The 15,753-nt window shown below is 41.9% G+C and overlaps 1 protein-coding gene across 1 annotated transcript in view; it reads left to right on the top strand.

Annotated features, from left to right (window-relative positions):
* LOC104616608 (ectonucleotide pyrophosphatase/phosphodiesterase family member 2-like) overlaps positions 1–15,753 on the top strand; it is a gene marked incomplete at its 3' end in the record, with an annotated part of 37,201 nt that overhangs the window by 462 nt on the left and 20,986 nt on the right. Inside the window, exons 2-8 of the mRNA XM_010281666.1 lie at positions 316–418; positions 6,353–6,508; positions 8,621–8,746; positions 10,767–10,827; positions 11,760–11,857; positions 12,968–13,047; positions 14,218–14,337. Coding sequence (XP_010279968.1) covers positions 316–418; positions 6,353–6,508; positions 8,621–8,746; positions 10,767–10,827; positions 11,760–11,857; positions 12,968–13,047; positions 14,218–14,337 — 744 coding nt within the window. The remainder of the gene's footprint in view (positions 1–315; positions 419–6,352; positions 6,509–8,620; positions 8,747–10,766; positions 10,828–11,759; positions 11,858–12,967; positions 13,048–14,217; positions 14,338–15,753) is intronic.

Raw genomic sequence — 15,753 nt, forward strand, 5'->3', positions numbered from 1 at the left:
TCGCAGCAGGTAGGGGCGGAGAGGAGCCTGTTTGCTTTTAGAGGAGGAGCAGCCCGTCTCTCCTGAATAAGTCCCCACAGAAAGGGAGCGTTTCAGCTTCAGAAAGAGGCGTTTTATTCGTAAAGTCCTTCTTGGGTCGCGGTGCGCTCCAGCGGTGCCGCTGCCAGCTGCTGCCCCGGTGATGGGAACCGCGGCGCTGGGGAGCTCGGATGTACAAAGGACCATCTCTGCCCCTTTAATCCCATCTCTGCCCCTTTAATAGCTCCAAAGTCCTGCTTTTTGCAGTTTGCTCACTTTGCTGTTTTACTTTTGCAGGTTATATCTTTATTTGCTTTTGCCTTTGGAGTAAATGTCTGCATGGGATTTACAACAAATCGCTTTAGGAGATCTGAAGAATGGGATGAGGGCCCGGTCTCAGGTACAGTAACGGACATAAATTGTACATCGCAATACCCTTATGTTCTATACTGTGGTTAGAAACCACTCCTACCCCGAAACAGTAGTTTGCTTGTTCCTTTTCCCTCTAGGATATAGAGAAGAATAAATAACTCGCCGAGCCCGAGTCAGTTGACCTTTGGGACTCACCTATAGGTCTCCTATTTACTTAAACTTTTGCTCTGTGTGCATGTGACTATGGATAAATCTAGCTTATTTTAGGACTGAGCACTGTCAGTCTCACAGAGCCCAGTCTCATCAGCTCCTACACAGCATTTGCTATGTTTTGTGCCGTTTCCTTCTAGAGCTAAGAGAAACTCCCCGATGGGTTTAAGGTTTTATTTCGGTATCTATTGAAGCGGTTTCTAGAAACTTGGTTAATGCTTTCAAGAGACGCTAGTGAGAAAAGCTGTGGGGATTTCTGTGGCTCCTGAGGTCATGCTGGTTTGCGAACAGTAGACGGCAGCCATCTGAGGGCGGAGGGGAGAAGGAGAGGGGAGGAGAGGGGAGAGGGCAGGGGAGGAGAAGGGAGGAGAGGGGAGGAGAGGGGAGCAGGGCAGGTGTTCGCGCAGATGTGCTGTCACCGAGGCATCTGGTTCTCCTTCGCCTCCTCCTTTTTTCTTTGCAGGAAAGCAAGAACACGCCACAGAAGAGACTGTTGTTTGTATTTTGGGGCAGTATAGGGTTTTGTGAGCTCAGGCATAGTCCAAGTGGAAAAATATATAAAATGGAAAACTAGTCTTTTTTTTTTTTTTCTTTAAAAAAACCCAACACACCAAGTAGTCTTTGTTCCTTACTTTGGCAGGAGAAAGGAAACCTGTGGTCATTGACTTAGAGCTGGTTAATCTAACTGAAGTGAAAGGGTTTCATTTGCAATACCTGTCTGTAATGACAGCTTGAGAATTTTAATTATAAAATTGTTTACTGTGGCCTGAGTTTGTTGTGTTCCTGGTAGTGAACTTGTGTCCCTCTCTGCCCCGTTCTTCAGGAGTTGGTGTCTAATCACAGCCAAAATCAGGGCTGCTGATCACTGAGCAGAGGCATTTTAGGTAACCAAAAAGGTAGTGGCTGTTGCTTTTGATCTTTATATAACAGTAAAAAAAAAAATTGCCTGAAAACCAAATTTACTTCCGTTTTTATCTCCTAGTGCGTTACCTGTAGAGCAGTTATGTAGTGTCTGTAAGAGGGACGTGAAGGGTTTGAATTTCATGTCTTCGGCACCTGCTTGCCAGTTGCTTTGCTTTCACTGGTGACCCTCTAGGCTTTAGGGCAGGGCTGTTCAGTTGATTTTTACTGAAGTCCCAAAGGTCTGAATTTGGGTGCCCATTGCAGCTCATCAGTGCCAGCTCTGCTGAGCCAACCAGGCCTGGAATCAGTAGCTGCGTGCTGTTCCAATAGCAAGAGGTTTAGCTCAGCATTCCAGGAAAGTAGGAAGTAATACAGGATCCCTTGCAAGAGGGCAAGATGTGGGGTACTTCTGGAAGCCTGCTGAGAATTTGCTTACAGGTGGGATTGGACCAGCACCTGGCATTGCAGTAATCCAGTCCATGGTGCAACAAGAGACAGAAAAGTAATGGAGGGTTTTGTGCCTTCTGTGTTTAGGCAGCTTGGTTACTTCTATTGCAGTAAAAAAAAAAGGATTTAATAACAAATAATAAAGTATTATAGTCACATCTATCTAAAGGAGAAAGTAAAATGTTACACTGGAGAGCTGCTTTTCTTGATGAAACTAAAACACTATGATGAAACAATCTATTAGGCTCTCGTAGTTGCATGACTTCCAGTTGTACTTCTTCAGAATCCCAGTGCAATAAAATATCCAGAATAAAAGATTGATATAAATTCTTTTTCAACTCCACTCTACTTTGGTTCCTGTATTTCCAAGTTTCTTGGTGCTTAGAGTTAATTATTTTAGACTGAAAAAACACTGTCTCTTTACCAACCATTACTGTATATGACCAATCTGTTATTTCTCCAGGGGTATGCCATTATTGTAAGCAAATTTCAGTTTTCACCTAGCACAGAACTCATCTGTGAGTCAAAACCAACTTTTTTTTTTCCTGGTCCCTTATCAATGTGTGTCAAAGAAGTATCATAATGCCTAAAAACCCCTTCTTGTTCTCTTTTTACAGTGTACGGGTATATATGCCCTTATACATTTAAGATGTTTAATATTTGTGCCTAACAAATTATTTCATTGAAATAATTTTTTTATTTAAAATTTCTGAAAGACATTAGAGAACCAAGGCTCCCATTTTTTTCATAACTTTGCCTTTAGTAAGTTATTTGTTTTATGAGCTTTCTAGGCATCTTTGTAAGCACTTTCAGGGAAAATGGTCTTAGTAGTCTCTTGAAGCATGTTCCATGGTCATGATAGGATGATATCTTAAATTTTGGAAGAAGAAACATGGAAGTTTTTCTGTCCCTTCTCCCTGGATTTTTAAGCATATTATTAAAAATGGAGACATATCTTTCTTGTATTGGTACAGGTAGGATGTATTTTTTACTTTATGTGACTTTTCATTGAAATTTTACTCATTGCAATGGCATTCTGCAAAATGAAATGCAAGTTCATAATATGAATATTATCTGGCAAAACTGGTGTTCCAGATGTTTTCTATAGGTAATTTGTTGATCTGTATAGGTTCCATATAGGAACCATGTGGGATCCAAATGGCAGATTCTTACCATGTAGTCTCCTTCCTGTAATGACTGTGTAAGCATGTCTATGTTCTGTAGTCCTATGATTGAAATACTGCTGGAAGTAAATGGATTTGATTTTTTTAAAAATATTGTGATCAGATAGAGTCAGAGCAGGTAGTTTGATATGGCACGTTCCAGGATAAATATAACACATTTACACTGGAAATGTAATAACCTCCATGGATTGAATCAGGAAGGCACTATTGCCCTATGTAGCTTCTCTCTTTAACCTATGACGTAAGAGGCAATCCTTAAACAGTTGTTTGGAGCTTAGTTGGACAAAGAATAAATGCATGGAAAAAGATGTGAAAAACTTTATGTATTAAATAAGCAGGGGAAGATCTTCATGTTGAAGTCCCTCTGCCTGCTGCATGGTCTGATTGCAGGAGGTGTGGAGGGACGCAGGAATTTTGAAAAGGATTTTGAAATTGTGCAAGTTTGTTCTGTACAGGGGCTTCTGTTTATTTGAAAATGCTCACCTGGGATGGAGCTCCTGATGATATATTTTCAAACTATTCTGCATGCACCAGTACCCATGCCATAGCATTGTGCACGACCTGAAAATCATGGTCTGGCTGCAAAGGCAAGGTCAAGCATGATAAACAAAGGAACGATCTTAATGTATTCAGAGACCGGAGGAATTAAACCAAGTCCTCTTTTGTGTTGCTATATGGAAAGTGTCCTACATTGACTCAGGAGGTGTGACTTGAATTTGCTAAGTAATTTGGGATAATTTATCACATCAGTAATAAAGTGGTTATCAAAAGATGTGAAAAAATAACAGACAAGGTAGCTGGACTAAGCTTTTCTTACGTGAAATGGAAACTCTTACTTGCAGTTATAGAAGATGGAGCTAGAGGGAACCTTGAACAGTTATGTAGACCTTCTCTATATCCCAAGACATGGTCAGTTATTACTGAAGTGCTCCTGACAGATCTTGGTCTAACCTGTTCTTCAAAATCTCCAAGACCAGAGATTGCACAGCCTCCATGGGCAATTTGTTGCAGTAGTTTGCTGATAATTGAGCTGCTCTTTACAACAGCCAGACATTCCTTGAGTTGCAGTTGACTCTGTCCCTTATGTAATCTGCAGTCAGGTTTACACCTTCTCTTTCCTAAACGCATGTTGACATGTGTTTTTTGACCTTCTGAAATGATCTCCCTCTCATCCCTTTGAAATGAAGAGGACAGTGCCGGTGTAAGGGATATATAGTGTATGCTAGGATGTAATAATTTTAAGTCCATAATACCTTTGATTTGCAACTTACTGGATCTGTGATTATATATTACCTAGTTTCCAAAAAAGAAAGTAGTAGAAGAGGTTAAATAGCATGGAAATACTATTTAGTAACAGATTTTCAGAAGCATTTGGCAGGAAGCAGCTGTCATTAAGAATAAGTAACAAGACTTCATAGCACTGAAAATCTGAGTGTTAGCACGCTTTGAAACAATTCTCATGCGATTAATTTCTAACATAGCTTTGTGACCTGTTTATGTGATCAAAGAAAATACTGATTTGTGTGTTGCCAGCATAGATACACAACATTTAGCTTCTTGGAACTCCAGCTGGCTGAAATATTGATGGCTCATTAAGAGCATGCTTGCAGGGTACATACCTATAGAGTGAAACTTCACTGTGTGTATGATGTTACTTTCTCTGGGCATTACTGACCTGACTGAAAAAGACACAAAAACAGAGAGAGACACAGTTGTCTACTACTACTTTTTCCAGCAGTCATATGAATGTGCCTTGCCAGTGCCATGATCCATGAGTGCAACCATGGTTATTTTGGTTTTCTTGCCCATTATCTTGCTGTAAGGTTGATCTGCAGCCACATTTGCTTCCTGAAGTGGTTTATGCTGGTGTCGAACCCATGCCACTCCAAGGGAAGTGGTGGAGCAGTAGTGCTAGGGATGGGAGCTGGTGGGATATCAACTGCTACAGTGTCACCCCCAAACTTCCCCTTCATATTCTTTTCCATCCATTCCACCCCTATGATATTGGGATAATGCCGTCTTGTTTGGGAGATTTCCTCTCTGCTTATGTGGAGACTAAACTTTCAGCTATGTAAAAGAGTAGGGGGGAAATATATAAGAAAAGATCAGAGCAACTGTTTCCCAAAAGTGCCATTGCATGAGCCCTCTTAAAATCACACTGCTAATCATGGTGAGGTTTGCCAAAACCAAACCGTGGTCTAAAAGGAAAAAATCCCAAGACAATTTCAAAGACTTAATTTTAATAGGTCTCAAGGAACAAAGGCATTGCGAAATTTTCCTTGGAACACCTCTGTTTTTAAAGAATAACGTACATTTGTTATTTTATTTCATAAAATATAAGTAACTCCAGAGAGTAGCACACAATTTTCCTGCTTCATATAAGCTGCTATGTAGGATTCTCTTATAGGAAAAATACATAAAGTGTATAAAATACTGTTTTGAGAAAAGAGTCTGCTCTTTTCTGAAAAGTACCTATCAGTTTTGACAGTAAGGGCCCTTACTAATAAATAGATTATTGAAGTCTAATACCTTATTCATGGTTTTCAGACTGGCAGTCCTCCATTTAGTTATACACATCAAATATATTGATTTCTTACATACTTCTGTCTTTTGTTAAGGTTTTATAATATAATGCTCTGCAGAAGCCCACCAAAAATCTTTGCTTTACTTCTCCATTGATTTATAGAGCATCTTACAGTTTCCTTTCACGCTTGACATTGATTTGGCACCTTCCAGTATAGCAAACCAAGTCCTGCTGACTGCATGTAGATTAACTGCAGTCCTTTTCCTATGCAAACTGCCCAGCCAGCCATGAAAATGTCACTTGGTTTCTGAAAACAAAGGCCTGCTTCTGAGGAATACTTGCAGCTCCTGGAATGGGGCCTTGGAGACTTCAATGCATTTCTGCTAATGATCTCTTGATTGTTACAGAGGTAAAGCCAGGGCTGTTTCTTTGCAGGATGGTATCACAGCATGCTGCTTCCTCCTTTTTTCCCCCCTTTTTTTTTTCTCCCCAAAAAGAGCAACCTTCTTGGAATTTGTTCTTTTTTTGTTGTTGTTTGTTTCTTCAAGCAACCCTTCTCCTCTCCCTGCTCCCTTCTCTTCCCCATAGAGGCAGCCAAGGTTTTGCTCGGCCGAGTGGCTCCGGGGCGGGGCTGAGCTGCCCGTCCCGCCGCTGCCGGCCTGACAGATGTTGCCCTGTTTCTTGTTCCACACAGTCCTGTCAGATTCCCCCTGGATCAGTACCTCTGGCTCCTGCAAAAACAGATGCTTTGAACTTCAAGAGGCAGAGCCTCCTGGCTGCCGCTGTGACAACCTGTGCAAGAGCTACAACAGCTGCTGCTTCGACTTTGATGAGCTGTGCTTAAAGACAGGTACGATGGGTCTCCTGTCCCGCACCGCCGGGCACTGCTGATGCCTGGCTCATGCCAGCAGTCGGAACCTGCCACGGTAAACCAGCGCTCCGTGCCATAACCTGCATCTCCTCTGCACCTCATCTTGCCAGGCAGGCTCGGCTCAGCCCAAAATGCAGCCCCGCTCCTCACTGCTGGGCTTCAGCCATGGTTCCAGGGCAGAAAAAAAGAGGGTACCGCTCATACTACATGAAAAGGAGATGTGATTATTGCTCTCAGTTGATTATCAGTGTTCAGGCACCAGTTTGACCTGCAGGTTACAATGAAAAGAGCCATGGTAAAGGCTGGAGTTTGGTCGTTCCATGTCAGCCATCCTTTTTTCTCCCAAGTGATAACTTAATATTGGAGCAATTCATGCTTGCCCGTGGGCTGTGCGTTGCGGTTACTCGTGAAGGTTACTTCAGACCCTCTGAAGCTTGGGAGCATTGAATCGGCACGGGTCCTCTCCAAGCGAGCTGCAGATGACAGACTGGGCTTGTTACCCTTGCCCCAGACTCCGATTTCCAGATGTCAGGATGCATATAACACACCGGTAAAAACGTTTGACTTCAATTCATTGAACCCTGGGGGATGGAAATATAGCAATGGGTTCATTTTCTTTTTGTTTTTTTCGTGAGTCATAGGCAAGGAAAACTTCAAAGCAAGCCATGAGTTATGTTTTACTTCTTAGCATAGTGCATTTAAATTATTAGTTGTACTCATCTCCTTGAGTGTTTGCATAGTGGTCAAGAGTTGACACAGGTGCCTTCTACTTTTGCCATTAAACATTTTCTTGCTTTACCAAAGAATTACATCTACTAAGCAGCCAGAAGACAAGTCTGATGATTAAAAATATCATTGTCCATGGATGTGCTATGCTTGAGAGTCCTGACTTTCTCAGTTCTTTTTATAATGATGTCATTTTAATAGCTTGGTACCAAAAAATGATGAGCTAATCCGGTATGAAAAACTACTTTGGTTCCAGGCCCAAAACTTCTCAACTTTAGGCTGATGCTGTTTTTCTCCTGGTGTAAAAGACTGCAGAATGAGAGGCTATTTTTGAAGACTTTCAGCTCAATAATGAGATGTTTGCTAACAAAGGGCAGCTTTGCAGTTCCTCAGCCTCCTGTCCACAGTGCACCATGTCCACATATGTGTATGGATACTTGTATAGTCCACGGGACTGTTGTGTGAATTGTCATATAATCCCATAGGCTTTTGTTAAAGCACTTATTACAGGTACAATCTATAAATATTACGTATTTATAGAAAAAGGCCCCAAATGAAGGCGAAAAGGGGGTAAAAGACATTGCTTTGGTGTGGTGTGGTTTTTACTGGGTGCATGTTGTCTAAAGTGATTTTTAACATTTCTTGTTGGTTGGGCCAGGATGGAGAAAACCATATGCTTACATCCTTAGGCCCTATTCTAAAGTGTAACAATGTACTGCCCTTGAGAGAGCACCCTAATTTAGACAGACCCTTAGATCCTAACTTCATTTGCAGGATGAGAAGAGCTGGTGTGTTTTACAAGCACCTGTGCCACGTTTTTCCTTTGAAGAGCAGCTCTGGGTCTCATAACTTTGCGGTTGGTGCTGAATCTCACCCTGTGGGTGAGGAACTGATGGGAGTAAAGCTTTAATTGGTATCTACACGGTCTCTTTTCAATGTTCTCTTATTTCCCGTGGATCAAACTGGGTACTCAAATAGTTGGGAGAAAAATAATGAATTACCCAAGAAACACCAGAAATCTTAGCTTATGCTCCAGGCCCTACCATTTATCTTTCAAGATCCTTTCTTGTGTTCTCCTTTCCACACTTTTTCTGGCATTCAGGTTGTACAAAGCCTGGAGTACAACACCTGAGGGTAGCAGAAGCACTTGTGTGTGGGTGGAGGAGCCCTCCTGCACCTGCAGGACACAAGGGTCCTTTCGGTTTCTGGTTGACATGCCTACTTTAGAGGTCTTGAAATCAGTAAAATGGGGCCATAAACTTTACATCCAACTTTAACGACTAGAGTGTTGTCATTATGGCTTGAGTGAGTACTTTTTGTTTTGATTATAATCTCTCGTTCTTGCTTACCTTGTGAATATTTTAGCTCGGGGCTGGGAATGTACCAAAGATCGCTGTGGAGAAACCAGGAATGATGACAATGCTTGCCACTGCTCTGAAGACTGCTTAAGTAGAGGAGATTGTTGTACTAATTACCAAGTCGTTTGCAAAGGTAAGTCTTTGGTCTTTCTACCTCTTATCTTTCCAAACCTGAGAGAAAGCAGCCCCGTGGGTACAGAGTTTTCTTCTCAAGGAGGAACCCTTTCCTTGTTTTGTTCTGATTTTTTCGGAGGAGGGGGGAAGAATGGAGAATTTAATTTGTAATTTTTTGGGCACTGGAGGTAAACTAATTTGTTGATGGTAGAAGTATGTTGTCTTTGCCTGGGGAGATACTGACAGAGAGAGAAGAAACGAAGGTGGATGAACAAGAGTTTAAAGCAAAGCACAAAAGTGTTCAGATGCATTTGTCTGCATCACAGGGAAAGCAGGGATATCTGATGGTCTCAGAGGGAATGGAGCATTCCTAGATATGTTATCTCTGTCTCAAAGACCTCTCCTTACCCCCACCAAAAAAGCTTCTGCTCAGACTACTTGGCCTAACACCTGTAGGCTTTGTTTCTTGTGGAGAGGAGTTGCAAGGGCTGTAATTTGCAGATGGGTGGCATGGGCTTCAGATGACCATGCCACCTTCTAGACACACTAGTACAGCCTGCACTGGTTGGTGGGTGGATGGGCTGTGAAGGCTTAATTTTTATCCTCTACCCTCATCTTTGGGAGCATGTTCTGCCTTGTGTAATGTGTCTCCTATTTGGAGCAGGTCTTCTGATCCTTCTGAACCTCTACAGGTTCTCACTTTTGTATCTCAGCTAGTTCTCAGGTTTTTAGTTCATTAACTTTACTGGTGGAAGGGCTGCAGTTTGAGGTTTTTTTTCTTCCACACCATTTTGGCCAACTGCGTATGTTCAGAATATTATAACCATCCAGATCCATACACTGAAAATGGGCTTATCTTCTTTACTTGAGTTTTACTGTTGGGAATCCAAATGAAATATGTATCTTCCAGCAAGTCCCCATAGATTACTTTCTTCCCCTTCCCAAAGAAACCCCAGGCTGAGGATGACTTAAATACTGGTATGGTTTTCTGTTCCTGCCTTTTTTTGTGAGCTCCCTCTCACAAGGGTCAAGCCAGAGGAATTTACATGTCTCCAGCTTTAATGTACATAATCTGCATTTGATTGTCTAATAACAAATGATCTCAGTGACCCCGGCACTCTGACAGGAGTAAGCCTTACGTGACAACAGTGTTTCCTCTTTATTCATGCCTTTGCCTATCTGAAGATAGTGTGTCGTGGGTTTTTTTTTTTCCTTGAAAATTGTCCTTCCACCTTCTGTTATGGTCAGTTGGAATTGCTGCAGGACACATTTCCTGCAGGTCTTTTCTATAGTGTTTTTTTTTTTGTTCTTTTGATTGAACTGCAGTTCCTTTAATAGTACCAGGTTCAGGAAGTGAGCCTCATTAGCTAATAATTTGTTTTTCAATTGACCTGTGAAAGTGCAAGTCATAAGCCACTCTATAGTCAGCATTCAGCAGTGAAAACCTTAAAAAAATAGTTGATTACATAAAGTAATTTTAACTAATCTAGCTCTGAGAGACTATTAATGTTTTTTTTTAGCTGTGTCTGAGTCTCACCTGATCCATGAGCTGATCAGGTCTCTAAACCAGCTGGAAACTATTTAGGGTTGTTTTTCTTCCCTGGAATGAATATTGTTTTGTGTCTTTAGCCAGCTGAATCAGCTCATGGACACATCAGAGCTGGTGGGGAGGAGGGTGGGAATTCGCAACCAGAAGCAGCACTACCTGTTTTTGACAGATTGAAAATAAAGAAATTAAAATAGATGACCACTGTGCCTAAAGTGTTACCACTGTCTCCTGTCGTCAAAAGGACACTTCTAACTCCAATTTTAACAGCTACTTCTAGGAGCATTAGTTTGGATATTCTTGTTGAATGGTATATAACCAGATCACTTGTTCAGATTTGTGAAGAGACTTGCTCATTACTCATGAGAAGTATGAAACACAGTCCATTAACTGGAGCTAGACTTTATTTTTTTGACATTTTCTGTGAAACCTGTAGCTGTGTCCATGGATATTTTTTTTTTTTTTTGACACTCCAATGTGACTTTTCTGGTAGGAGAAACGCACTGGGTGGATGATGACTGTGAAGAGATAAGGGCTCCTGAATGTCCAGCGGGGTAAGTGTTTTGCACGCAACTACAAAGTCAAATGCAGCAAGGCCAATGGTCCCCAGCTCTGTCCTGGACCTCTGAACACCACATTTCTGCCCTGGCCTTGTCACGCAGCTGAATGGCTGTGGGTTGGATGCTTTCCTGTGCTTTACCATTTGTACAGTTAGGCTGATAATATTGTAAGACGTTTGCTGTTGAGCTGCTGGATGAGTAGTGGTATATGATTTGTGGGCTTGAGCTCTTGGTCTTTGATCACCTGCTGATAGGTTTGCCTGCTTCACTTACCCACATAGGGAAGGTAACCAAACTCCATTAAGTCAGTGGAAACATCCAGGTTTTTCTGATTTCCATAAAATTCAGGTTGAGCCATATGAGGCCACTTTTTTTTAAATTTAATTTTGTGCTTTTACTGTTATCTTCCTAAATGAAAGGGTTTCTAAATTGCAATGGGATACAGGCTTGACTTAGTGAGGTGTTTGAGCACATGAATAACGTTGAGAAAGTAAGCACTTTTGAACCCTGTTGGTTCACTATTATCCTTAAAGGTAAGTGAAGAGAGAAAACCAGCTGTCATGAGACGTGTTTTTTAACTACAGATTGTATGCTAGGGTGGGTATGCATGCATACTACTTTTTTCTTTCTCAATCTCCTTCTATAAGCACTTGCCTTTTTGGGTTATATACTTTTAGCTGCTCAGGAAACATGTCTTCTATGTTGGAGCTCAGCCCTTTCACTGACTGTGAGCAAACACTGGATGTTACTAAGCATGAAGATTATCAGTTTGTGCTGATCTGTTAAGTAAGAGAAAAAAATTATAGAAATATAGCATATGCAGTAACTGTACTTTAGATTCTATGGAGTCTCAGTGAGCAAATGGAAATAAAAAAACCCCATTATTTTGAAATGCTGCCTTACACTCCCACTGCTTTTGCTTTTAGCTTTGTTCGTCCTCCTTTGATCATCTTCTCTGTTGATGGTTTCCGTGCATCATATATGAAGAAAGGGAACAAGGTCATGCCCAATATTGAAAAACTGAGTGAGTACATCTGTTTTCTTACAATAAACAAAAGACAGTCTCTTGCAGCCCAGTTGTTTTCATTGTTCATTGAGCAACAGAAGTCAGTGTGGAGCTCCCAAGTGGAAGGGCTGTGCTAAAGGCAAGGCTCCTCTGACAGAAAGGTCTAACAAAGATTAAATCTTTTTTCCATGAAAGCAAAATGGCAGAAGTCCCCTTTGGTTTTGATGGTATCAGCTGGTGGCTTGAAAACACGATGGTTAAAACAGCACATAGCAATCAGAGTGGGGAGAGGGATGCTGATTTGGGGAATGCTGCTCTGAATTGATGATCCTCATAGGGTTTTGTCAGCAAAGAAATGCATCTTCAGTAGATGATATGCATCGTGCACAGGTATAGGCTAGCTGGGAGATGCCCACAAGATTTTCCACTTGATTCATGAATGTTGAAGCTATGGGTAAGTGGGCGCAGGAGCTGTGGTGAGTGTGTGATAACTGGCTGGGGACATGCCCCGGTGATGAGCAGCCCTGCAACTCACCTCCGGGGGAGCGGGCACCCACCGGGGTTTGTGCAGTACTGGACACAATGCATAGTTGAGCTTCTCAGTATAGCATGGTAGTTTGTGTGTGTGTCCACACCCTTGAAAGGTGGTTTTTTTTTTGTTTTTGTTTTTCCACCTGTGTGTGTGCTGGCCCTCATATTTGTATAGCCATCTGGGGAGCTGTGGCCAAAGCCCATTGTGAAACTGCAGCTTTAGTATATTTGTCACTTGAAATTAGTCTACGTTTTCTCATGTCATTTTACTTCACAAGATACTTCCAATGATTCTGGACTCTGGAAGGAGGCTAGCTCAGAAAGGAAAACAGTCTGTGGAAATGTAGCGGGTTCTGTAGTTCTGTGGCTGCATTATTTCAGTTGTTTGTTGTGAAGTACAAAGAGTGCGTGAGTGGATTTACTACTGTCTCACAGGAAGACCTGCCAAAGTTAAGCAGCAGGATGTTCATTTAAATTGGTTAAATTTTAACCAATTTCTGCGGCATGTTGAGTCACAGCAAATGACTTCCTCTGTTTTTGTTTTCAATGTCTGAGAGCTTCACTTCCTAATATTTGCATTCCTTATTGATTTTTCAGGATCTTGTGGAACACATTCTCCTTACATGAGACCTGTCTACCCTACAAAAACCTTCCCCAACTTGTACACCCTTGCTACTGTAAGTCCCTGGGAAGGACTTCTTGATGATAAAATGTTGCATTGCAGTAGAAATATGGGTTGTGGGAAGTAAGATTTTTTTTTTTTAAAGCTGCTTTGCTGTCCATCTTCTTTCAGCCTTCAGCTAAATATTTAAGTATTTTGAAGTTCTGAGATAAAGTGTATCTCACCGTTATACACTGTGTTACAGTTTTCCCGTGCTTTCTTCTGCCTGCTTTTGCAGTTATTCGTACTTGTTGTGTAATTGCAGGTCACAGTTTTTCTAGGGGGAAAAAACCACCCCTGAAATCCTACCCAGAAGACAACCAGTAGCTGTTCCTTCGTTGGAGTAGCTGAAGCCAGTGGGGCTGACTTAGCAGCCCACCCACAATTTACGGTTGCTGAGTGTGCCTGGGCGCTGCGTTGGCCCTGCAGTAAAATGCACCATCGCTTCGGCACCCCGGTGGCACTGCTGGCAGCCAGGCTGTCCCCACCCTGGGATGCAAATGCTCCTGTGTGACAGTGCTCCCAAAGCTGGGCTGTGGGGCTTCCTACCTGCAGTTGCATTTTTTTCCCTTCTTTTTTTCCTGCAGGCTAGGGACAAATGTTAAATGGGAAGAGAAAGAAGGGGGTGGAGAAATGAGTAGCTGGGGATGGGAGAGGGCCAAGAAAAAGGGAGAAGAGCAGAAACCCCTTACACTGCCTTTACTGCTGGACAAATTGCGATATAAGGCCATGGCTTTGGGTGACTTACCTAATTTTTTTTTTCTTGGAAATAAGTCTATCTCACAGAGGCTCTAGTAAAGATAAAACATTATAAAATGGAAATGCTAAGTGTTACTCTTGCAACCAGAGAATGAATTGCTTTTCCCAGAAAGGGAATTCATGAAGAGGAACTAAAAGTTCAAATCAATCTTCTTTTCATAAATTTTTGCTTACTTTAGATGGCAAAAATACTTTAAAGTATCAAGTAGCAGGAGTTTTTGTGCTTTTTAGCACAATTCAATCATCTCCTACAGCTTTCATTACTACAGCCAGTTTTAAATGTGCTTATCTTAAAGTTACAACCTTTTCTGGTGCGCAGTTACAAAGATACCTATTTTAAAATAATTTAGTGGTATTTGCAGATAGCTATGAAGAACTGGATTTGTGTGCATTAGGGTTTTGCTAATTAATCTACTTCTGCACAAAGGGACTCTATCCTGAATCGCATGGAATCGTTGGCAATTCGATGTATGACCCAGTGTTTGATGCCAGCTTCAGTCTTCGAGGGCGAGAGAAATTCAATCACAGATGGTGGGGAGGTCAACCAGTAAGTTTCAGATTCCCTCCTCCTCCCTCCTCCCTCCCTCTCCTCCCTTTTTAATGTGCTGTGGAACATAGCCAATAATAATAATTAAAAAAATACATCTGTGAACAATTTGTACCTAATCTCCCCCCGGGCTGGCCCTGTGTCTATCAATTTAATGTAACATTTTGAGTTGGCTTTTGCTTTTCAGAATAATAAAGCCATTGATTATGGAAAGGTGCTTGCGTTGATAAGTATAAATTAGATGTGGCTAGGAAAAAAACCTCACTTAAGCAGCAGTTTAACATGAATTACTATATTTTCGTCACTGTGGCATAATGTTTCCTTTTCATTATGGGTTTCTCAGGTTTTCGTCCTAGTAATGTTCTTGTGGCAGTTTTAGTATTAATGTTCTGTCAGAGTAGCATGGCACAGCTTCATAATTATTATTTGTTAGGTCCACAAGCGATCGCTGTTACCTGACTTGCTGCAGAGGCTGTAGAAGTTTGTGAATTAATTTCTGCCTTGAGCACAGCAGCAGTGGCTGAACTAGGTCCTCTCTCTTAGGTTATGTTGGATTTGGTGGTTTCTCCAGCTCTGAATCCTTATTCCGGGCAAGAAAAAGACCTCTTCCAAAGTGTGCTGCATTACTACAGCTAAGAAGGTCCCCTTGCTTCTGCTGCACTTTTCCCTATTAGTGCACGCTGTGGTGGCTTGCTTTGCCAATAAAAATGGGTTTAAATTAAACTAATAAGTTTTACTTGTAAGCAGCCAAGGTACATGCACATTTCATTGCACTGGTTGCTTAGGGAACCGTAGTTTAAAAGCTCCCTGACCAGTTAACCCCACAAAGTGTTCGTGAGGCGATAGAGGTGGGGAAGTCAGAAGGGGTTTGGGAACACCATAATCTGTCATTGCTGTTTGCTGAAGTGATCAGTGTCATCCCCCAAATCTCTTAAGACAGAAACGTCCCAAAACACTAAAGGAAGTTATTCAGATAGTTTTAGGCTTAGCAAGTGTGTGCATTATTTGTCTGTGTGTGGTTTTAGTCTGCAACAAATGTGAGACAAGACAATTTGGAGCTGCAGGCAAGATGTGTGACAGGCAGATGTGTCTGGCTAGAGCTGAGCCAGAATGAGGTATTTGCGCTCTTGTAAAATTTGTCAACATAACAGTGAGTGTAGTCCCTCCCTCACCCAGCTATGACCTGGCTTAGCTTTTAGCATGGGTTGTTTGGAGAGGAGAGGGTGAGGAATGTGCCTAGTTATTATCCTAGATGTGAGCGAAGCAGCAGGATCAAAACTAGGAGCAGTGTAAGGGCAGCAGCAGGTAACCTCTTCCTCCAACTCAGCTACAGCCAGAGCCACGCAGCTAACAAACCGTGCCTGCTGCAGTCAGGCATCGAGCTCAGAGACAATATTGTGGCTCAACTGCTGTGTG

The sequence above is a fragment of the Phaethon lepturus genome, unplaced genomic scaffold (assembly GCF_000687285.1).
Source record: "Phaethon lepturus isolate BGI_N335 unplaced genomic scaffold, ASM68728v1 scaffold38262, whole genome shotgun sequence".
Classification (NCBI taxonomy): Eukaryota; Metazoa; Chordata; class Aves; order Phaethontiformes; family Phaethontidae; genus Phaethon; species Phaethon lepturus.